Genomic DNA, 24956 nt, shown 5'->3' on the forward strand with positions numbered 1-24956 from the left:
AACTCACATGAATGCACACAGATGTACATGAAAAGATGTTCATTGAAGCATTGTTTGTAATAGCAAAAATACTAGAGGAAAAGTTCATCAATAAAGAAATGGTCAGATAAATTGTGGCACAGCCATGCAACAGAATATCACAGAGCTGTCCAAAAGAATGAGCAAAATCAATTTAGCACTTATGAGGAAAGATGTCTAAAATACATCATCAAGTAAAAAAAAGCAAGTTACAAAATAGTGTGCAGATATATATGTATATCTATAAGCTTACGAAAATATGTACAAATATGATGAACCTGTTTGGATTTAGAAAATTATACATTAAAAATTCAGTGAAAGTTAGTCTCAGATAATTCTATTACCTTAAATAACCACAGTTTAGATAATAGTTTGGTGTATATATTGTGTATATGGGCAGCTTTGAGTACATATTGAACTAAGTTTTACATTATTTATTTCTGTTTTCATTTTCTATAATGAGACTTGCTTATTATTTCTATAACTATATAATTACAAAATAAATATTTAAAATATGTATATTATATAAACACTAATAGCTAATACAGCATGTGTCAACAAAGAAAGTTATTAAGTATTATATATAACAGCCCCATATAACAACCCATTTAATCTTTACAATGCTCTTATAAGATAGGAATAATTATTATCCCTCTTCAACAATTCTGGAAACTGAGGCACAAAGCAATTAAGTAACTTGTTTGATGTCTTGCAATAAATAGGCAGAGTGGGCTGCAGTGTCCATGCTTTTAACTACCAAATTATACTGTCTCTCTCTAAATTTTTAGTTACTAATATAGAAAGATATAAAAAATTATAAAATAGACTGTTTAACTTGATCCCATTTGTGTAATCAAAACTCAATGCACGTAGATGCAATGTGTGTAAATATAAACAGAAGGAAATGTCTAGAAAGGTGTATCTCAAAATGTTATGAGTGTTTTTCTTTGGGTAGTTATATTATTAATAATTCTTATTATTTATTGATTGATTTTTTGTTATGTTATAATCAGAAAAAATTCTCCATGTTGTAAGAGGCTCCCTGTGGGGACCAGATAGGATATGTGTGCTCGAGGAAGCACTACATCACACAGCTGTCAAAAGGAGTTAGAAGTGCTCCGTAAGTACTTGTCAAACGCAACATGACCCTGTTACATCCTTCAGGAAACAGGGAACTAAAAAGTCAGATCCAGAACAAGGCAGAAAAGGATAAGGCCATAAGAGGTGAACAAACAGATAATTAAAAATAATACCAACCAATGATATGAATGGAAAGAAAGAATACCTTATTCACTGCTGTAATGAAACACAGGTTGTTATAACCTTTCTGGAAGGCAACACCAATAGATATCATAAGCCTTTAAATGCTCCTTCCCTTTAACTCAGGATATACCATTTCTAAAAATCTTTCTTATGGGACTAATTACAGACATGCTCAAGATTTATATATAAGAATGCTCACTACTGTGTTATTTATAATAGAAAAAAAGGGAAATAGATAGGTATCATAGGGAATGGGAAACTGGTAACAGTAGAGAAAAAGATACGGTTCAACCACTCAATGGAATATGATACACTTAAAGTCTTATTTTTGAAGATGATTTAATGACAGAGAGAATATGCTCATAATATGTTTAATCAAAAACACATGATTTAAAACTGTTGATGAAGGGGTGAATTTCCGGGTGTGGGAAAAAGTGGGATGTATCTATCATATGCTCTGTCTTGTACCCATGCCTAGTAAATGTGTGATCCCAATTCTATAAACGACAGCTAGAGAAAAGATTGGATAGACAATGATAAAATATTAAAAATATGTTAATAGTCAGGTTACAAATGATTTATATATTCTGAAATTTCCTATAATTGTAAAAAAAAAGGGTCATTATAAAGATAACATTATGAAAAGTTATCTCTAGGGAGACCCCCAAAAGTGTCTTTTTGAATGGGTCCTTAAGACCAGTTAGAATTCATCCTGGGCAAAGCAGAAGGGGTGTGGGAAGATAAGCCTAGATGGGTGAAAAAGGCAAGAATGGGATGAGAAATCAGTAAGAACACCAAGATGTATGTTCTTTTTCTTCCCGGCAGAGAACCCTAGGGAAAGAGTGGGTTGTTAAAAAAAAAAAAAAAGGTAAGTAGCTGTGTTTTAATACTTATTTACAAAGCAGAAATTTGAGATAGAGCAGATAACAAATACATCCTGGTTCCTCCCTCATTTGAAAGCCAGCATTTTACTCAGATTTCTTTGGGATGGATGTACCTTTCAAATGCCCGAGGGCACCATCATGGAAACTGGTTTGTTTCTTGTTGTGTGTCACACTCTCTCCCACCTCCCATTTTTGGGCTCTGTTTCAGTCTTGAGGGGTTTCAGTAGTAGGAGCCCAGGAAAAGGACAAGCTCTATGTGTCAGAACTACCTAAGGCATTAATTAAATGATGCATTCCTGCCCCTCCTACCTCCCTCCACCCAAGGCAATGCTAATGAAATCTTGACAATTTATAAACCAGTGCCTTAGACAGCAATTCAGTCATGCTTACCTTTGAATGCATGGGGTCAGGAGACCTGGTCTAGAAAGTGATTCCCAAACCCCAACCCTTTCCACTGGTACGCTCCTATCTGTCCTTCCAAATGCAGTTGAGATATTATCTCCTCCAAATGCTCTTCCTGACATGCCAAGTGCCAACCATACCTCTGTACTATCTCTGAACCTTGCACATAATTCAATTATTTGACTTCTTCTACTCCGTGATCGCTAGTCTTCTCATCCAGTTATGAGTTCCTCCAGGGTGGTTCCTGCCTCTCACGTGGCTCTTGGTGCCCAGTGCCCAGTGCCCAGTGCAGAGTCCGGTACACAGTACATAATAATGTTTTCTGAATTAAATTACTCTTGGGCCTGGGCCACTCTTGGAGCTGGGGTTTCCCTGCTGTGTGCCTGAGTGAGGTACTCTAGGTACACTGGGGGCTGGCTAGGTATTATTGGAGGCTGGTGGCCACAGAGAGATTGCATTAGGAGCCAGGAACTCAGGCTGATGGGCGGGTGCCAACAGCTTTTCTCCAGAACTGGCTGACTTCACCTCCCTGATGACAGGGTAGGGCAATCTCCATGTGCTTTCTGCCTCGGAGCTCTCTAGAGTCTACAAGTAGAGTCAGGTCTGTAACTCTAGAAACTGAGGGATCGAGTCAAATAATTAAGAAAATGAGCCTGAAATGTCAAGATAAAGATAACCTTGGCCAAACTGTTCCAAATCATTTGGTCGTTGCTCAGTGACTGAGTAAGCCCCTGGGACCTCCTGTACAGTGGTCCAGAAGGAACCGTATAAAAGAAGCATCCCAAACACAGCTCTCCCTCAAAGCATCCTGACTCTCAAGAAGGGAATACTCCAGAGCCTGGTGCCTCTTAAGCCAAACCAAGGCCATGAGCAGAATGGCTTAGATGAAAACGTACACCACTGGATGCTGTGAGTGCGATGTAAAGAAAAATCGGGAAGAAAATGCTGAGGTCCCCTGATCTAATCCTTCATTTTATAGATGGAAAACAAAGGTACAGAAAAGTTAAGGAAAGTATGTGGAGTCATACACTTTTTTAGAATGCCGAAATGTCTCCAGCTGTTTACCCTTACTGCTCTTTGGGCCTTTGTTTCCTCAGCTATGAAATCATCAGGTCCCTTTCTAAGATTCTTTCCAGTCCTAATGTTCCTTGACTTGGGAGAGTCCTGTTGACAGAGACCTGTGTTCCACCCCTGGCTTAGACACTAACTCACGGATTGACTTTGGACAAGTTATTTTTCTTCACTGAGCCCCGGAGATAACATTTAGTCTTACAGAAAAGTGGCATTTGCTGCCTAAGTGTGAATCACAGAATCTATCTGGATGGGCTGGACAGTACTCAACTTGCCCAGAGCCCTGATTGGTGTCTAGCCAACCCCCTCTGGAAAATTTCAAGGTAGGCTATCAGATTTCCCAAACATCAGTCAGAAATAATAATAACAACATTCTCTGGCATCTCTCTGGTGCTCCAGGGTTTACAAAGCCACCTGGGTTGAAAGCCCAGCTCCACCATTTTCTAGTTACATGCTCTTGGGTAAGTGACCCCATGCCTCAGTTTCCTCAGCTATGAAATGGGGATGATCATACTAGGGCCTACCTCACATTTTTGAAGAGTAAAGGTAAGCAATTAGAAAAGTACCTAGCATACAACAATGGCTCAACAGATTATTAGTTGCTGCCCTTATTGTTATCAAGCACATTCAGATGCTTAACCTCACTTGATTCTTACATTCTAATACTTTAGGCAAATCTGAACAAGGCTCTAAAAGCGTTGAACATTTGCAGTATACAAAGATTTAGATAGAAGGTTTTCTGTCCAAGTCCAAAATGTCCTTATAATAACAGGGTAGTAATTTCACTCCAGGCAGAAAATGACTCATGGTTTAACTCTCTCACCCTGGATGGGATCCATGTAGAGGGAGGGGAGAGCTCATTTGGGAGGGGTAGCTCTCATGCAAAAAGTGGGGTGAGCTGAAGTGGCAGAGAATCAAAAAGTTAAAGCTCGTAAGTGACTTAAGTGAACAACTAGTTCTAGGTCAACCCTTATGTTTCACTGATGGAGAAATTTGGGACCAGAAAAATGAGGTGGTTTACATAAATCCTAGCGCAAGGTGGTGGTGAGGCTGGAACTAGGACTCAGAAATCCCTTTCCTCAGACCATCCAGGGCTGTTTCCTCACCCACAGGAAGTAGGGAATGGGGTCAGAGGGACCATCAGCTCCCACAGCTTTCTGAGGAGGGTTTAGAAAAAGTTGTGGGGAGAGGGGGAGGTGGGAGGGTGAGAGGTGATGAGATTCCCAGCAAAAATCTGAGCTTTGGGGCCTGACAGCCTCCAGTGAGGCCAAAAAGTGACAGGGGGAACACCCTGGAATGTCTTCATGGGCCCATACTTGCTCCAAGGTGATTACATTTGGAATGAATTATGCAGCTAATGTGGGGTGGGAGCCTGAACGAGAGATCTGGGTCCTAATTGTAAATTCACCTTAGACGCCCCACCTTCCTGCTTCCAGGAAGTCTTCCTTGATGACTCCATCCCTGAGTTCCCACAGTGCTTACTGTCGGAATCACTGACCTGGTGCTCCACATACCGCCCTCAGCTGTTAACCGGCCTCTGCTAATGACTTCCCCACTCCCTGTTCCCTAACAGCATCAGAAATGCAGTAGAGGGAGTGAGTCTTAAGGTTTCTGCTCTCTCTGCAGTTCCTAGTGTGCAGGACAATCACAGGAGTATGCCTAAAAGGATCTCCCTGCCAAACTCAGTTATCTTGTCGGACCAATTATTTCCTTTTGTGAAGAAAACCCAGGCCAGGGACGGCATTGCCTCAGCGATCCAAACAGTTGCAATGGGATTTTGGACAAAACAATAAATGAAAAAAAAAAAAACCAACCAAAAAACCAGGGAGAAGATAAGATGCTCATTTATGGGAAGCTGGAAAACAAAACTTTGCCATAAGTAGCAGTGTCATTGGAGAGAAAGTATGTGCAGATCAAGAAAGAACATCCTAAAATAAGCTTCCCCTCCCCCATTAAACTGCAGAATCCACAAGACCTTGGGTGATTTACATGAGCCTCATGTAATTCATGAGGGGAGGGGATGCTTATATTACTCAGTTCTGTTGTTGGCTGTTTGTGTTAACAGCTTTTCTGCTAATTTGTATTTTCCTTTGACTTTGTTCCATTAGTTACACTGAGCACATTTCAGAAAAGTTGGGTCTACTTACTCGGGGAATTATAAGTACAAAAGAGTATTTTATATAGGCTATCTCAAAAAGTTGAACATCTGGAAATAACATCTGTATCAGGTTATCTAGCCATATCTATGCATGTGATAATGTGTGTATCATCTGTATGGCCTTTGAAATGGATTAAAACAATGGACAATTAACATGTGTGTACTTTATATACAGAGACACATATCTATGTGAAAATGTAGATATAGACATAATTATTTCAGTCGCCATCTGGTAATAACTTGGCATATGGTATACCCTTAAATAGCTGTAATAATATCTATTTTATGAATACATACTGCTATATGAAGTTATAGATAGGTCTATAAGTTTTATATAATCTACTTCCAGTTGGCACCTATTATACATGACATATATATTTGCATGTACAGATACACATGCACATGGTCTATTTATGGTTAGAAATATATATGCCCTTAGCTACATATAAAGCTTCTTATTTTCCTTGGAAATCCAGAATAAACTAACTTTTTGTTCTATCAACCAGGGTACATAAAAAGTATATACGGGTAAGAGAAAATGGGTTGTTTTTCTTTAATAAAGTCCATAAGCCACATGGGTTGCCTGAAATGAGATAAACTTATACTTATTGCTGGAAAATCAATAGTTTCAATGTTTATCTTCTAAAGTAGCATAAGGCCTAATGGGCCTTATAAATTAGGACAGTTTTGCAGAGCCCATAAGCCATATCTGATATCTTATTTGGTATGAACTGGTATCAGACTTTTCACCCAGTAGCAAGATAGAGCAAACCATCAGACTTTGCAGAAAGAGTTGTTTTGGGTCTTGTTAGAAGTGTAATCAGCATTGTCAGCATTTCTAATCTCAACCATGTGTTGACATGTTACTTGCCTTTCAATTCCTGTTTGGAGCTGGGTCTCAGGGACTGGGGAGAGCAAGAAGCTACACAGATTGCTCAGAAAAGGTCAGACACTCACCATACGCTGTCGCTGCCTTTGTCCAATGGATTTCCCATGGCATCGTAATACACATCCACGCTGAGGTTTCGGTCTGTGTCATGAGCTGAGTTGAAGTTAGTGATGACCCGGGAGGGGATCCCAACAGCCCGCAGCACTGCAAGTCAAGGGGTAGTGTGAGGCCTCGGATTGCAGTGGACACCATATCTCGGGGCACCCCACTACTGCTCACTGACCCAGCAAAGTCATGTCACACTCAGAGTACCTGTGTTGAGGGTCCCTGCAAAGACCCAGCACTGGCCATATCGGACTGGCCTGAAGCCATCTTTCTTCCACTGCTTGAGGATCTCCACGCTGCCATTCCAGTTCCTGGGGTCCAGGCCACCTACGTAGTTACCGCTCCAATTCCCAGCAAGCACGCCATTGTCGTCATTGCTATTGACCTGGATAGGAAAATCACCATGAAAATCAGCACAGGGGGTGACATGCAGAGTTCAGGGGACAAGGTAGGGAGATGAGGAAGTAAGCCAGGGAGCCATCGAGTGGATTTTTTTTGGTGTCTTTCTAGGTGATTTAGGGATGATCATTGTATTGATGAGGTATCAACTAGTTTATGCATTTAGAAGTGCTTTGCTCAATGGGCTGTGTTTGAGCTTTTAATAATCCTAAAACCTCTCAAGACAGGAACAGAGCCCAAGGCTGGGAGGTGGGAGAGAGTGCGGCACACAACAAGAAATGAACTAGAATTTCCATGATGGCGCCCTTGGGCGTTTGAAAGGCACATCCATCCCAAAGAAGTGTGAGTAAAGAGCTGGCTTCGGAATGAGAGAGGCACCAGGATGTGTTTGTAATCCATGTTTGATTGCCCGTGGATCAATCAAGTGCAGCAGGCTCCCATGGAAACTGAGGCTCCATGGCTTGTCAGTGGCAAAGCCGCATCCGAAATTCAGGCTGTAGACAATTTCTTGCCACACTTATGGGCTGTCACTGGGATCTGACCTGGGAGTCCATGGTTTGACGCTTTCTTTTGGTGTACTGGTCTTCTAAATGAGTGCTTTAAAACTTTAGCAACTAACTTCTTCTTGGAAAGAATAAAGATGGTATACTGCTATTCATTCTCCATTCATTCATTCATTCTTCATTCATTCATTTATTCAACTTAAGGCATGATTCTTGTACACGGAACACAACCACGATGCAATGTAAAAAATGGGCTGGACTAGGAATCAGGAGACCTGAGTTCATTGTCTTTTAGAGACACTTCTTGAAATAGTTATGGATGAAATGATGTAAAATCTGGGCATTAGCAAATAATCTGTGGAGGATAGGGTCAGAGAAGGAAAAAGGCTGGCCTGGAGTGTGTAGTTGTTGAAGCTGGTGATGAGTAAGTAGGCGTTCATTTCATTTTCCCCTCTATTTTTGTGAAAGTCTGAACTATTCCATAACACCAAGTTAAGAGAGAGAAAGAAGGAGAAGCCAGATTCCAAGCCCAGCCTTCGCACTTGTCAGCTTGGTGATTGTGGGCGAGTTAATTCACCAATCTGGGCCTTAGCTCTTCACCTTCGAATGCAGGGAGAGCTAGAAACAAATGAGCTCTCAGATGTCTTCCAGCAGCCAAGTTTTCAGAGTTTATGACACTTTATGCAACATTTATCCAAACCGTACAGTGAATGGCTAGACCAGAATCTCTCAGCCTGTGAGTTCTACTCCCTCACTTTGTGGGAGTCCACAAGTGGCAAGGCCTATGAGAATGGACAGTCTGGAAACAGAAGAATCCTTGCCCAGGACAGGCTGACCCAGCCTACTGCAGCCCCTCTGTGTGGTGGGTGCACTCCGCATCTACCTCCAGGAGGGCCTGGGCTATAATCACAGAATCAGGCAAGACGGGGACTCCTCCAAGATGGAAGATTGTGCAGCCCACTTCCATTTTCTGAGTCACAGTGCTCCAGCCACCAGAGTGGTAATCAGCAGGGTCATCTCTGGCTAAAAGCTGAGCATTTCAAAGCCCTACACAGGCCGTAATTATTAGCTTATGGTGCAGCCCAACCAGGAGGTCTGGAGAGAGCAGCACGGAGGTGTAGCTGAGGAAATTGGCACTGAGATAAAGTGGCTTGTCCTGAGGGTGAGAGTGAGTCAGCAGCTGCAGGAGCCGGCTGGCCTCACCCACCCTCTCCTTGGCCAAGAAAGCTCAGCTTCGTAAGTCACCCTGAATGCCAGCTTTTCTTAATGTGGGCCTCGGCCTTCAATCCCACCCCTCCATGGTCACTTGGTTTTCACGGTTTGGTCCAGTTCCCACTTCCTCTCTGTACTTTTCCCCAGTGGCACTGGTTCCCACCTATCTCCTCAGTGTCCCCACGTTCCCTGGGCCTCCACACTCTTTTCCTGCTAAGTTGGTTTAAGCCTGTTCTTTCAGGAAGCCCCCAATGGTTACCCACAGATATTTATCATTCAGCCCGAAGGTTGTTCAAGTTTCTATCCTTGTAACTAGCTTATTAGCTTGGATATTCTCCAACTCAAAAATAAAAAGACTGGGGCAGGCTTAGCCCATTAAACACTAAAGTTAAGACATTTCTAGGGTAATTATTTAGTTTCAGAGGATTCAAGATCAAGAGCTCTCTGACTTTTAAGTTTTTAATGTGTCACTCTTGAGCAGGTTGGTCCATGCTTGGATACTTTCTGACGGAGGCGTTCTCTACACACTGAGTACAGAGCAAGCGATTCCTCCAGGATCCAGCTTGCGTGTGTGTGTGTGTGTGTGTGTGTGTGTGTGTGTGTGTGTGTTTGGGGAGAGGGGACAGGTCTATCAAGTGGAGGGGCTGGGTGAGTGAGAGAGGCCCTGGGTGGGCAGTTCAAGGCCTTGTTCTGGTTTGACTCACAGGTTATGTGCTGTGAGCAAGTCACTTCAGCTTTTGGGGTTTCTGTTTCCCCAATGAGTGGGTTGGCCTTCTGTCTTCCTAGTCTGATATTCAAGCACTCTATACTGGGAGGGCATAGGTCAAAACAAAGGAGGTTAACATTTCAGGCTCACTTGGGAACTTGCCTCCTTTCCGAAAAGACCCAGGGATGGAGCAAAGTCTCAGCTTGCCGGACACCAAAAGGGCAAGTTCCCTTGTCATCTGGACAGGTCTCACGATACAGTGGAAAAGCCTTTGGAGTCAGGCAGACCTGGTTCCGGTTCAACCTCTGCTGCTCACTCACTGTGCAGTGCTTTAACTTAGAGAAGCCTGATGCTCTACGTGAGCAAAGTGGGGATGGGAATAGCCACCAACTGTATTTTGTGAGGCTTCAATGAGATGACATACATAAGAGCGCATGTGCCTAACCCATAATTGGGTTTGATATTGGGTCATGACATATCTTTCTGTTTTCCAATGCAAAAATGCGTCATGACTTTTCCGATGACCCAATATATGGTAACAACTAGATGTGGTTTTCCTATCACTCACCATTGCACTCATCACTCGGCCAACATATTTGGGGTCGCTTCTGCGGGCCACGTCAGTAGAAGGGTCACGGCGGAAATTCAGGCTGTTATCCAGGATCGAGAGGCAAATGTTCAGAATGTCTCCTTCAAACTGTTCAAAATGGGAGCCATATGTTATGATGAAAGAAATGACAAGTAGTGTTGGCTAATTAAGTGTCTGGGGGCTACCCTGGTGAGAACCACGGCATCTGCCTGGGTCTTTTCACTCTGGGCCTCCAGAACGGAGAGCTACCAAGGAACAACCACCTCACCCAGCCTTTAATCCTGCACATTTGTCCGGAGCTTTCAAGATACCTGAGGCCCTGTGCTGAGGCCTCTAACTGAGCAGGACGCTCTCATTGTCATGAATTTGGGAGCAAATCACTTAGCCTGCCTGGGCCTTGATTTCTCTATCTGCATAACAAAGGATCGGCCCAAGCTCATCTAAAGTTTCCATCTATCTCTGTGATCTTGAGAATATTTGTTAGACTCCTGGGGAAATTTTGTAAAGGTAAAATAGCTTACTAGAAGAGGTATCTGAAGCTATTTTCACAAAACACGACTTATTCTGAGTCATTGCTTCTCAAATGGAGAAGGCCAAGCTCTCTCTTGCTTTAGGGTGTTTGCAGGTGCTATTCCTTCTGCCTCCAATGCTCTTCCCCAAGATATCTAGCTGGTTCCCTTGCCTCCTTCAGGTTTCTGATCAAAAGTTCTTTCCTAGGACAGGCTTGCCCAGACCATGCCATCCAGCCCCCCTTCTACCCCTGGATGCACTCTATGTTCTATGTTTCATCACATTCTTACGTGAAAGAATAACAGAAACTACATTTTTATGCCAAGTGTCTCTACTGGGCCTTATCTTCATTTGTGTAACATGGCACCAATAACACTTCATTACATTAATTTAGTTATATGTCTGTTTTTGTCCACTAGATTGTGACCTTCTCAAAGACAAGAAATCTGTCTTGTCTATCTCCTGTATTCTTAGTGTGCAGCAAGGGCTTGGCACGTAGTAGGTGGTCAATAAACGTCTTCTGAATGAATGAATGAAGGACAGGCAAATGGATAGATTTGGGAACGTCCACCTATCTGTGGGGCCAGCTGCTGAGCTTCTTGGGTAATAGGGACATTTCCCCAGCCTCCTGATGACCCCTTTACCTGTCCAAAGTTCCAGCCAACCATGCTAATTCGATTTGTGCTTCCCACAAAGATGATGCCCGAATCTTCCTGAATGTATTCCTCCCTCTCGGCGTGATTACTCATAAAGACACCATCCGCTGTTTGACACAAAAATCAGATATCAGGGACTAGAATCCTACAGAGGACAATAAAGACCAGTCCTCCTCTCATTCCTGAGTACTGGCCTGGGAACCGGAGCAAGTCATACCTGGAGCCCTTCTCCGCAACCTCCACTGAGGAAGGAAGCTTTGGGCTGTAATGCTTTCCACTCATATTTTGGGAACTATGAGCTTGAAAGAGAAGCTGGGGTGATCCAAGAGTCTGAAAATGAGACTCCAGGAATGAAACATTTGCTCCTTTAGGAAGGAAGCTACCGCTATGCTACAGAACTGCACTGCGGTCGTCCCGTATAATGACATCAATACTATACAGTTTGTAAAAGCCCATGAGACCCTTGCAATAGCACCAGAGGAAATAGCAGGCAGTCCATTTAATGGTGAGGAATTTGAGGCTCAGAAAGGTAGAGTGACTGCCCAGACTCACATAGCTGGTTAAGTGGCAGAGCCGGGACTCAAACCCATGGCTCCTGACTTATAGCTTCTGTGCTTTTTCCGTTTCCCAAAAACTTTTCCTAATCAAGCCTGAGCCCATAAAAACCACTCCCCCCCCCATCTGCTTTCCATGGGCATCGATTAGCTGATGGCTGGAAGTGTGAGTGTTTAGTGCTTACCTTGCAACCAGGGGTTAAAGAGCAGTATGAACATCCCAAGTTTCAAAGTAAAGGTATTGCCCTGGGAGAAGATCTGAAGGTTCAGAGTGTACCAGCCTATGGGAGCATTGGCAGGACTGGAGATGGAGATGATCAGAGTGTTATCCCTCTGAGACGTGAGCTGTGCATTCCAGCTGCCACTATTTGTCCCATTGGAGAGTGAAAACACAGCCTTCGTTTTGGCCGATTCTGAAGGGGCAGGCCCTGTAAAAGAAGACAGAGGTCAGTGAAAACCAAGGAGTGCTGGCCAGACTGTGGGGAGAGGTTAGAGTCTAATAAAACCTCAGGGGACCTTTGAAGGACATTATCCAAAAGAAGCACCACATTATGGTTCTGGAAGCAACTGGAGAGACCATGCAGGCCAAATCTCTCTTGATTTGAAGACTAGGGCTCTCAGACTCAGAGATAAGCAGAAACTTGCCCAAGGTCACACTGAGTCAATAGCAGAGCTGGGCTAGAACCCAGTGACCTAATGACCACTATCCCTTGGATATACAGTCCCATGGGCTGCTCAGGTGTGTGTGGATGGGTTGGGAGCAATAAGCATGTACCTGTGGAGGTTATGAACCCCAGACTTTCTCCAGATCTAAGAAGTCGTCTGAAGGTCAATGATATATTGAATGATTGTCCTCTTCGCAAGATGAGATCCTGGTTGTAGAACTTGTCTGTGTGATGTGCAAACCGATTGGAGATTGTCTGCCAGTCGATACTCTGGGGTTCTAAATCTGTGAGACAGAAAAGATGACCTGAGGTCCTGAGAGGCAAGGAATGGTGATGTGGGAAAAAGGTGTAAGTTACCAACGGGGCAGCTTTTGGGTGGGGCTAGTAAGGACAAAGCCAAGCTTCTAGGAAGAAACACATTAAAATCCAAAGACCTTGACCGAGCATAGGGAGAACTTCACAACCTATTCCCCATCTGCCCTTTCAGGCAGCTGAACCTCTGCACATACTATTTTCACTTCTGAGAATATCTTCCCCCTTCACCTAGACAGCAGTCACGCAGCCCTCAAGGAACAGGCCAGGTGCTCAGAGTAGCTTCACCCAACCAGCCAGAAGAACTGGGAAACCAGAGCACCCAGGTTCTGTCCACTTTTAACATCATTACTTGGTAGATCGGGGCTCGACTAGAATTGGGAGGAGGTCACTTCTCTCAAATCCATCATCTTCGTTTGGCTTGCTTGCTTTTCCCTTTGCACCTCCCTAGACACCAAGAGCCTTTTACGACTCCAACATCCAGAAAATGTTTTCTTGTGTATTCTATACTTTATACGTGCTGTGCCTCGGTGTTGGACTGGGACTCTGATGCTGGGGAGGATAGCATGGCTCTGAACAGAATTTCTAAGCCTGAAGCTTGGACTTTCAAATGCTCACTGGCAAGAGCAGTACCTAGGAGCAGGTCAAAGGCCCATGAGGTCTCTGGATCATACCCCGAGGACAAATACTCGAAATTAACACCCTCTGCCTCTTCTCACATGATTGTGGAGGTGATGGGGCTAAATTGAGGAGAGTTTATGAGAGATGCCACGGGGTAGAGTTTAGCCCACATAAACCTTTGAAACATTTTTATTCGTTTGCATTATGTTCGGGACATTCCATCACCCATTCCTCTGCAAACCAGGCTGGTCTCTGTCTTTATGATGAGGTCACAGCTGTGAGAGTGGGGTGGCACACCCCATCGCCAGGCACATTTGTTTTTATATGTGTCTGTCTCTCGTCATCAGAATATGCCTACTTGATCTTTGTATTCCGATGCCTAGCACATTGTTGACTGTATTAGGACAATTAGATAAATGCATGAAGGAATTAAATGAACAAACCAACCAAAACTAATGCCATGCTATGACCATCATGACTACACCTCAAGATTTAGTCCATAAGGAAAAGTGAATGTGGGGCAGCCATTCAATACATGTATAGAGGGTACCTATCATTTATAGGACACTAGATTAGGCACACTGTTGGGAGTGCAAAAATGCATGAAAAGCTTTAACCCTCAAAGAGCTTCAGCAGTGGGTAAGATAAGCACAAGTGATAAGAAACGATGGAACGGGGGTGGGGGAGGCCGGGGAAGCAAATCCGATCTTTCTGATAAAAGGTGTCTAGGAGATGCAGGCAGGAAAGAATCACGTTCACTTGTAGGGATCAGGAAAAGCTTCACTGAAAATGCTGGGCCTTGAAGAAAGAGGTGCAAATGGAGCAGCCTGCAATCCGGACAATGGGAAGAGGCCAAGGCCTCTCAAGGAGAGAAAGTATGTTACTTGGCTAGAGCAGAGGCTCTGCCCAGAGGAGAAAGGTGAGGTGGACAGATTGTGGCTTCAGGGCAGGCCTGGGGCCAGGGGCATCCGACCTAAGTAGCTTTGGAGATGGGCAGAGGCTCATCGTAGGTACTTTCTCAAGTGAAATGCAGCCTCTTTGGGGTGGAGAGACCAACACTGCGGCTGGAGAGGGGGGATCAGTAGGTGATCTTCCCACCAGTTCAGGGTACTAAAGATTCATTCATTCACACATCCCTCATTCATTCATTGAAAAAATAGTTAGTGAAAGAATAAATTAACGTTTTCACACAGACTCAGAGAAACTAAAACATTTACACAATCACCAAATATCTATTAAATGCAGGGAAGGACAAAGGGAGGAAAGGAGAGACAGAAGGAGAAAGGAGAGAAGATGAATGTTCCTGGACAAAAATATCGAATGGAGACAGCCCAGATCTGAGACACGCTCTGGGGGCCCCAAGCTCTATGTGGCCTGTGGATGCTCATTCTCTCTAGGACAATCGCCCCACCTTTTAAACCCCTGCCTCCTCCCAACCTTGGTCACTACCTACTGTACATCCCTGTGAGTTGAGATATGGTGAACTTCACACCTTGTCTTTTTTAGAAAAAAAAAAAAAGAGCCCTTAAGGAACATATGGTTTCAGATCACATGAACCCCCTAGAGATTACTCATCCCCTCCCAAATCCAAAGGATGCATGCAGCCGACCTTTCTTTTACTTTAACCAATCTGCCTTCTATATTTCTACCTGACTCATGAATTCTTTCACGGCCCGCGAGCAAGCAGACACCACACTCCCCAGGGGAAGCTCACCGTTCTAACCTAGATCTCCCCGAGGGCTGAAAGTACGTCCCCAGACAGTCTCTGCCAAACATGGGGTGAGGAAAGAGGGACGGCAGCGGTTCTACATCTACAGGTGGCATCTGCCTCCCCTGCAACAGGTCCTTGTCCTTCTTTGCCCTGCCAAGGTTTATACACTATCTGATCCAGCTGTGTCCATAGCAGAGGCCAGTGGCTTGTCCATAGGAAAAATGAAACAGACAAGAGTGAGACCCAGGGTGGCTTGGCTGCAGAGACACTGAAAGGAGATGAAAGGAACCCTGCATGCCCCGCTAGGTGAGGCCCGGGATGTTTGTGGTGGTCATCTCTGCCCCTCCTGACACCAGATGTGAGCCCTGGCACAAAGAAGCTCTGGCACTCACATCGGGGTGCTTGTGGGATGTGTAAGGTTTCTCTGGGTGAGGAAAAGCAGGGCTCACATTTGCCATCGATCTATTGTATGTCAACTGCTAACTAACAGTATACAGAGCACTTTACATATCATCAATGGAATCCTTACAGAAACTAGAAACTGATATTCAGAGAGATAAATATCGTATTTACGTCACACACCTAGTGATTGGCAGAGCCAGGGTTCTGAACCCAGGTCTTACTGGACGCCCCTGTTGCCCTGGTCCCCAGTTCTCTGCATGAAAAGGGAACCCAGGCGGGATCTTCAGTCCAGGAGGTACCCACGGGGTGAGGTTCCCTCACTATGCATTTGTGTCACCTCCTGATAAAGGAGAGGGTGAGCACCTGGAAGGGAGAAATATGTTCCAAAAGGGCATTCTACTTGGGAGGTGAACAAAAGGGGAGCAGCCCGCCTCTGCATCCTGAAGTGAAAGGGGCAGGTTGACAGCATGCTCCAATGTGGATAAAGAAATAAAGCCTCCCATGTGGTTTCTGAAATCTTTTTCCTTCTGTTGGCTGTCACCCTGGTCATTGTCCCACCCCTTGAACCCTAGGATTGGCTCTCCCCCCCCCCCCCAGATCAAGAATCTGATGATCGTGTCTGTGGATTATCTATGTTCCGCAGTTGCCCCTACTCACCACCCCTTCATGTAGCAGTAATCCCAAGCCCCTTTGCCAGAGCGTGTCCTGGAAGAGAAAGGGAGGGGGTGGGGGAGGTACACAACCAACTAAGTTTAGAACCTCATGGATATTTATGAGTCTTAGGATTGTCTTCCGCACCAGCCTGGATGAAGGGAAGGGAAAAGAGGAGCATGGCATCAACCCTGCAATTCACTCATTAGCATTTACTCTCAAAAAAAACATCAGAGGAAAAAGAGTCCTCGGAGAAAGACCATATATACTCCCATCCTTATCCAGATAGGAGGACATGAAGGCCTGGAAGGTGATTTGCCCACAGTGAGACATCTCTGGACTCTCATTCCAGTGGTCTCTTCACAGTTCCATGCCACTTCCCTGAGAATTTCAGTGCCACCAGCAATCCTAATGTGGCAGGACTGCTAAATGTCTCTGCCAAGATTGACTCCCTCCTTTTTTCTTGGTAATAAAATCCTCCATATTAATGGGCACTACATTTCCCAGGTTCCCCTGCAGCTGGGGGTCACAGGAATGAGTTCTGGCCAACAACCTGTAGGAGGAAGTTACATGCACTAACTTCCAGGAAACCTCCAGTTTTAAAAAAAATGTTTAAATTGAGGTCAAATTCACAGAACATATAATTCACCATTTTAAAGCATACAATTGAGGGCCATTCAGTACATTCGCCGTGTTGTGCAACTGCCACCATCATTTGGTTTCAGAACTTTTTTATCGTCCCCCAAAGAAACCCCCATTTCCCCCCTAACTCCATCCCTTGGTAACCACTAATCTAATTTCTGTTCCCATGGATTTGCCTATTCTGGGTATTTCGTAGAAATGGAATTACACGTACATGTGGTCTTTGGGTCTGGATTCTTTCACTTAGCATAGTGTTTTCAAGGTTCATCCGTGTGGTAGCATTTATCAGTAGTCCATTTCTTTTTTATTACTGAACAATATTCCACTACAATTGACCCTTGAATAAACATGGAAGTTAGGGATTGCTGACCCCTCATGTAGTTGAAAAAATCTGGTTATAACTTCTGACTCCCCAAAAACGTAACTACTAATAGCCTACTGCTGACCGGAAGCCTTCCTGATAACATAAATATCAATTAACGTATATAGTCAATACTCAATTTGTATGTTATATGTATGATATATATATATATATGTGTGTGTACATGTATACAAAAAGGTAAGCTAGAGAAAAGAAAATGTTATTAAAACATCATAAAGAAGAGAAAATACATTTACAGTATTTATTGAAAAAAAAATCTGTGTTTGTTCAAGGGTCAACTGTATATGAATTTACCATATTTTGTTTATCTATTCATCAGTTGAGGGACATTTGGGTTGTTTCTAATTTTTGGCTCTTGTGAATAGTGCTGCTATGAACATTTGTATGCAAGTACCTGTTTTCAAGTCTTTTGAGGAAACCTCTTTTTCAAAACAGCTGGCAAATGCCCTTAGCCTGCTTACCTCCCTCTTTTTCCATCTTGCTGTCTGGAGTGTAGGTGTGATGTGGACAGAGCTCTAGCGGTCATCTTGGACCACACATGCCCTGGGGACAACAGAGTGGGGACTGAACAGAGCCTGGACCCCTGGGGATTGTGCAGATGGCTTACCTGCCGAGAACTGCCTACATCCAGACCTATTCTGTAAGGAAAAAGTAAAGTTCCTTTTTGTTTCTTCCTCTAAGCCATTATTATTTGGGGGTTTGTTGTCATTCACAGCCATACCTAATCACATATACTTGATGATGCAACCCCCCAGCTTATTCTGGGGTCCAACTTTGGCAGGGGTAACATGAGAAGCGCAGAACAGATTCCGGACTGTGAAAGGGGGTTACTAGTCAGCTGTCTCAATCCTTATCAGCCTAGCTCTGCAGCCGAATCACCTGCAGCAAAGTGGGTAGGACTTGGTTACGGGTGTGTGACTGGGGTTTTCACTTCCTATTCCTGGGAGGACCACAGCATCAAGTTGCTGGCAGGTGGCCCAATATGATGTAACTGATATTCCAGTGGCTGCATCTCCCCGACCTGCCCAGACCCTATACCCTATGTCTTCTCTAGTCAAAGACATGTGTTTATCTTACAGATTTCTAGAGTTAATTAAGGCTAATCGATATACTAAAAATTATATAACTAAGTGTCTCCAAGCATTTTTTTAGAGGCCACATTAAGAAATACATTTTTACCCAGTGTTTACATACATGGGTCTATACTTGACATCAAGTTTCACAAAACAATACTCAGCTCTTACTATGTACAATGTACTGATATTTTCCCTATACTTCATTTTAATTGCTGGTCACAATCCACTAAACTAATTTTACAACCGGCTAATGGGTGATAAATGGCAGCTAGAAAAATAATGTTGTCACCCTGTATCCCCCACATTACAGGTAAGAAAACCAAGGCCCCGAAAGGGGAAGCCAAGTGCTGAGGGTAGCTTAGAAGCAGAGGCTGGCCCAGAACCAGGTCTTAGATCCTCGTCACTGAGAGGCTGTGAGTCATTCCCAGTGCTCTCCACCTCTCCCCTCTGGCGCAGGGAATGTCCCCAACTCCCGGCTGGCCCCATCACTGGCTCCAAGGACCAGGCTTTCCTGTTAGCTCTCACCTCTCTCTACTTTCTCTCTCTGTAGCCTGTGCCCTTTCCCTTTCCTCTGCATTTAGACATTCTCAATCCCTGCGCAGCACAGTGGTAACAATTTCTTGGCACCCAGGTGGCAGGAAAGCTCAGGGGTTCAGCTGGCAGATGAGTGAGGGGCTGGTGATGCTCGCGGGGATGAAGTGAGTGAGTCCTGTACTGGTCTGGAAGGCTGAGGCCTTGGGCAAGGCCTCCATGTTTCTGGATTGTACTTTTTCCGTCTATAGAAGGGGACAGTGAGATCGGTACACCCTCCTTTGTGGGGTTGTTATCAGGATTCCATATGTACCGTATTTCCCCATGTATAAGACACACCTGTTTTCAAAAACTGTGGGGTCTAAAAACTGGGTGCGTCTTATACAGTGGCTGTAGATTTCAACTGCCATAGATGGAACTGAGGACGAGGCAATATATGAAGACAGAGATTCATCATCAGACACAGATGAGGGCAAGCTAATGGTTGGGAGTTTTGACAGTGATGAGGTGTTGTATGAATTTTATGACGAATAAAACTTGAGTTCAATAACTTAATGTAATACATTTTTTTTTCAAATTTCAGGCCCCAAAATTAAGGTTTGTCTTATACATGGGAACGTCTTATACATGGGGAAATACGGTACTTATCACTAGCACCAGGGTCCAAGAGGTTTGGAGGGGGGGCAAATCTCTTGGAGGTCCTGCATATACTGGCAAAAGCAACAGGAGAGAGTAGGGTTTGAGCTTTTTAACATGCTGCCATTGAGGACCTCAGTTGTGCTAAGCATTTTACCTGCATTACGTCCTTTCATACAGAGGGTGCCAAAAAAAAATGCATACACATTTTAAGAAAGGAAAAAACTGTATTACAATTGTAATGCTCAATATACACCAATAACAAAAGATGAATACAAGTCACGTTTGACTTCTGCAATTACAAGAGGTGCGCAAAGTGGCGACCATCAGCGTCCAGACACTTCTGATTATGGCAAACTACTGCTTGAGCAACGTTGACCGCAGTGCCCACTTGTATACATTGTTTTTGGCACCCTCGGTAGTTATAAAAACCCTATGATGTTGTTATTCCCATTTCACAGATATTTGCTTGGGAAGTTCAGTCAGGTGACGTCACTTGCCAAATATCACACACTCAGTCAGAGCCTGGACCCAAGGCCAGACTGGAAACCCATTTTGCCTGACCAAAGAGCAGTTAAATTAGAATTTCTGGGTTAGGGATGGCATTGGTATTTGAAAAAAAACTTTCCTGGTGATTCTAATAAGCACCCAGGACGCAGAATCACTACTTTAGGCTTATATATCATTTTACACTTATCAAAACTCTTTTACATTAATTATCTCACCTGAGCCACACAGCAGCGCTGAGAGGGAGGCAGGGGTGAGGTGGGGGAGGGGAAGGGGGAATCATTGTCTCCTTTTTAGAAAGGAGTAAAATACCACTAAGAGAGGAGAATGCAGACTCCCCCTGAACTCATCTCCGAGCCCCTACCAAAACCCCCGGGGCCTGGTTCCCTCCACTTCTGAGCGATAGGGAAAATAGTTTCCTCACTTCAGCTCACACCCCAGGCCGGCATGTGGGCCCTGGGGAGGAGAGTGATGGCCCCACCTGTGGAGTCTGGCCCAGCAGGGTGGAGGCAGAAGGCAAGTTATTTGAGGTGAACAAGAACAGCTCACTGGGGATTTGAAAATGAGCGAGGGGGCTGGCGAGGGGGCTGGCAAGGGGGCAGGGGAGGCACTTCGTGGGAGAGGTTTCCCTGGCAACTGTCCTTGATTAGAAAATGGACTTTGTCTCATGGAGTTTTTCTTCAGGATCATGAAAAGTTTCCAAGAAATAATAAGCTATGTGGGCTGAGCCCCTATGAGGTGGGTTCCACAATAAACCCGTTTCTGAGATGAGAAGGCTGAGACACTTAGGTTAAGAACCTGCCTCAGGTTGCTCAACTAGTAAGGATCAGAGCTGAGATTCAGCCGAGAGCGTGCCTTTGAACATGTACTCGTAACCCTTTGGCTTGTCCACCCCTGTATATAATCCTAGGTAACAAAAGTGAACACATGGGCAGCCCTCATTTCAAGTGGATGCAGCTACTGGCTGGCCTGTGTCTGATGAACAGGGAGCAGCTGCTGCCCCAGATGAAAGAAAGTGGATGGGGCTGTGGGGGGAAGAGGCAGCTTGTCCTTATCACAAACGCTGAGTGCCTGAAGCCATGAGCCTCTGAGACCACAGGGATGATCTGCTTTCAGAGACCATAGATAACGTTCTGGGTACAGGTGGCTGAAATACGAGGTCTGACAATTAAGTTAGTGAACTTGTTGCAATGATGTTTCTAACTTTTTCCGATATCAGAGGAATTATTCTTTATGAATTTGTACTAACTGGACAAACAGTTAACCAAATTTACTATTTGGACATGCTGAAAAGGCTGCGTGAGAAAGTTAGACGACCTGAACTTTTCACCAATAATTCATGGCTCTTGCATGATGACAATGCACCAGCTCACACGGCACTTTCTGTGAGGAAGTTCTTAGCCAGTAAACAAATAAATGTATTGGAACACCCTTCCTACCCACCTGATCTGACCTCCAATGACTTCTTTCTTTACCCGAAGGTTAAGGAAATATTGAAAGGAAGACATTTTGATGACATTCAGGATGTCAAGAGTAATAAGACGACAGCTCTGATGGCCATTCCAGAAAAAGTTCTAAAATTGCTCTGAAGGGTGGACTAGGCACTGGCATTAGTGCATAGCTTCCCAAGGGAAGTATTTTGGAGGTGACTGTAGTGATATTCGGCAATGAGGTATGCAGTACTTTTCCCAGGATGAGTTCGCTAACTTAATTGGCAGACCTCGTAAGAAGCTGTTGCCCAATGTGAGGAGAACCCAGGACGCTCCTTGAAGATTTCCCAACCAGAAGGAGGCAGGAACCCAGGAGAAAGAGCTGCTGGTGTTCCAGATCCAAGCAAAGATGTTTTGTGGCAGACCCATGGCCCAGAACGGCACAGGTCCTCCACAGATTGAGCAATGAGGCCAGAGAAGGTACGTCTCTTCATCCATGGCCAGCACTCTGCCCAACAAAATAGTTGACAGAAAGCTGACTGCCCCAGTGGGTCAGAATGTTAGTCCCCAGAATGGCGATTGTGGCCTTCCACAGGCAGAAGGGTGTGCAGCTCAGCTTTGTACCCTGAGGACTCTGCTTCTGACCCAGGGCCTCCGAGTGGCTTTGGGGATGGGAAACAAGGCTTCCCCTTCACACTGGGTGCAACATCTGCGTTCACAGCCTGCATTCCTGTCCACCCTGGCGCTCTGGTCTCAGATGACCCTTGAACAATGTGAACGTTGGGGGCGTCGGCTGCCCTCACAGTTGAAAATTTAAGTATAAGTTGGCCCTCTGCACACATGGATTACCAGCCACAGAGTTGACCCTTGAACAACTTGGGTTTGAACTGTGAAGGTCAATTGAAAAAAATCTTCATATAAGTGGACCTGAGCAGTTCAAATCCATGTTGTTCAAGGGTCAACTGAACTTTGTGCAAGATACTGCACCAAGTCCTCCTCCACTGCCATCACCTCCTTCCATAGCTCAGGCCATTCTCTCCACCAGGAGGCATAATAACTGAACCTCTGCTGATTCCAACAAGAGCCTTAAATTGGGAGCCGGACACAGTCCTCTCCAACCAGCATGCATGGATTTGATAGTCCCCTGGGTCACACCTGATGACCCACCCACATTTATTTTCCTGTTCCCTCTGCCCAGAACACTCCTCACCCCACACAACTACCACTGACCAAGCACAATCAGGCTGTGCGCTCACGGAGGGCAGAGACTATAGCTCACTTATCTCTGTCTTCCTTACTGCACCTACTTGTAGCTCCTTTCCCTAGGTGTCCACTAAGTAACTTCATTCATTCACGAGACGTTTACTGAGCACTGCCCGGCTGAGTGACTAGGAGCTGAGCCAGGAACTGCATGTGTGGCGAATTGAAGGGGATGAGGTATTCACGTGTCTCTACCCCGCATTTGTTAAAATTGATTTTCTCCCAACTGGCCATTGCCTGCGTTCTTTCGTGACCTCAGAGCAACCCTGGTGGTTCAGATGTTGAGCTCTAAGAGCTTAACTTCTCCATGACTCACAGGCACTGACACACCAGACCCTCAGGGTAAGGAGCAGGGTTCACAGGGGCAGGTGTTTGGCTATTCACGGACCACAGTAGGGCCTGCAGAGTGATGGGACTGCACGTGCCCCTGGGGCCCATTGCTCTCTGTCCCCGGTTTCCTCTCATGGCGAGAGTTGTCAGTCCTAGAAGGAGCCTGCAAGTCCATCTATTTTAAGCCCTTCATCTTGCAATTGGGAGCGTGAAGCTCGGTGGCAGCAGGGAACACAGAAACGGCTGGTAATGGCCTTCAAATGAGAAACAGCGTTCAGCATTGCTTTGCTGTGCCCTGGATATCACATGTACTCATGGATGAACTCAGCTCTGGTAGCAGGAAACTGTGAAAAGGACGCTGCTGGGACCTGGTCTGGGCTCTGCCACCAGCTTCCTGAGTGACCAGGTAAGTCTCTGGCTCTTCCTGGAACTCTTCCTCCCCCTGGAGGGAGGGAGGTGACCTAGGCGACAGCTGACATCCCCTCTTGCTGAAGTCTAGAGGACCCAAAGCTCCTCTTCTTAGTGACTTAACATGTTCACAGGAGGAATTGCGGGGATAGGGGTGGGGGTGCATTTTTGCCGCCAGCCTGTCCTGGCCTTTGTGATTCCTGAAGGTATCTGCATTCCCCTTTTGCACTGTGCTCAGTGGTTTCTTTGGCAAACCTTCCTGCAGTCCTAACCACCACTAAGGATATTTTACAGGTTTGATACATGCCGAGTTTGGATTTGGCAATGTTGTCAATGCACGAGGCTGAGCACCCAGGACAGGCAATAATTATCACGCTGCTCAGCAGGGGTGCTGTCTAACAAGAGCCCAAATCCTGGCAGTGACCGCAGAGCTTAAAAACCTGCGCTTCTTGTTGTTTTTCACCCACCTTCCCGGGTGCCGCTTGTAGACATACGGTCATTGGCACACATGTTCCTTCTGCTACTGGGAGGTTTCAGCTCCTCAAGTCACTTTCAAAGAGGCTGCCCTTGCTTCTGGATGTGTTGTGTACTTAGAAGCATCCAAGGGCTGCTGATGGTTTCTTTTACATTAATTTACAGGCTGCCATGCTCTCACTTTCTTGTAGCTCTGAGATGTGCATTTCTTTGCCTAGGCTACTGACAGCTGGGAAAACTGCATTCAGAAACAAGGGGAGCTTGTCGGGTTTGACACAGCAAAGCTTATGTACCTGTCTAAGGGAATGTGACCTCCAGCTGTGTTGAACACCCTGCTCATTACTCAGGGCTGCATCCCAAATATATTCTTCCCCTGGGACCACACTAGAGGGACTAGGCAGCCACTGAGAAAGAATACAATCCTAAAGCACTAAGATCCAACCTACAGAGCCCCCAGGGCAGCTGTCCCGAGCTGGTCACTCTGGCGTCTCCCACTGGCCCAGGAGAATCATGTCCTGCAAGGGCCTGGCAGAGAAGGTTCCATCCACTCACCAGTCATGTTGTCTTCCTCTGCCTCTTCCTCCTCTTGGGGATCCTCTGGGAATGGCAGGCAGAAGTGGGGAGACAGGCTGCTGGGGATTGCCTTACCATTTATAGAAGCCTCTCCCACACACCCCAATTAGAATTCTAATGAGGTGGGCGAGGCACCAGGTCATTCCTGTAGTGCCTGTAAGCGTTTCCCTTACGACATACTCGTGTCACCCAATGGAAGGGCATCCTGCTTATGCAAGACCAGCTTGGGAAGGAATGGGGAGATAAGGAAGAAAGAGTCTGCTTTTATGATTTTTCTCAAAGATGAACAGTTCTCTGGGTTGTAGGGTTTAGGAAATTATGTCATGCTTTCCTTGCAGTATCTTGTCCAGAGTTGGAGCTGTGAGGGCTCTAAGAAATGTCTCCACAGAGCCCAGAAGCAGAAATCTGCTTAGTCTTTTCTCACTA

At 45.1% G+C, this 24956-nt stretch overlaps 1 protein-coding gene across 1 annotated transcript in view; it reads right to left on the reverse strand.

Annotated features, from left to right (window-relative positions):
- TGM3 (transglutaminase 3) overlaps positions 1 to 24580 on the reverse strand; it is a 40065-nt gene extending 15485 nt beyond the window's left edge. Inside the window, exons 1-7 of the mRNA XM_019645709.1 lie at positions 24510 to 24580; positions 12695 to 12868; positions 12105 to 12347; positions 11354 to 11472; positions 10179 to 10307; positions 6998 to 7175; positions 6754 to 6889 (exon numbers count right to left, since the gene is read on the reverse strand). Coding sequence (XP_019501254.1) covers positions 6754 to 6889; positions 6998 to 7175; positions 10179 to 10307; positions 11354 to 11472; positions 12105 to 12347; positions 12695 to 12868; positions 24510 to 24516 — 986 coding nt within the window. The 5' untranslated portion in view covers positions 24517 to 24580. The remainder of the gene's footprint in view (positions 1 to 6753; positions 6890 to 6997; positions 7176 to 10178; positions 10308 to 11353; positions 11473 to 12104; positions 12348 to 12694; positions 12869 to 24509) is intronic.
- Positions 24581 to 24956: the final 376 nt, after the last annotated feature.

Source organism: Hipposideros armiger, unplaced genomic scaffold, assembly GCF_001890085.2.
Source record: "Hipposideros armiger isolate ML-2016 unplaced genomic scaffold, ASM189008v1 scaffold_94, whole genome shotgun sequence".
Lineage (NCBI taxonomy): Eukaryota > Metazoa > Chordata > Mammalia > Chiroptera > Hipposideridae > Hipposideros > Hipposideros armiger.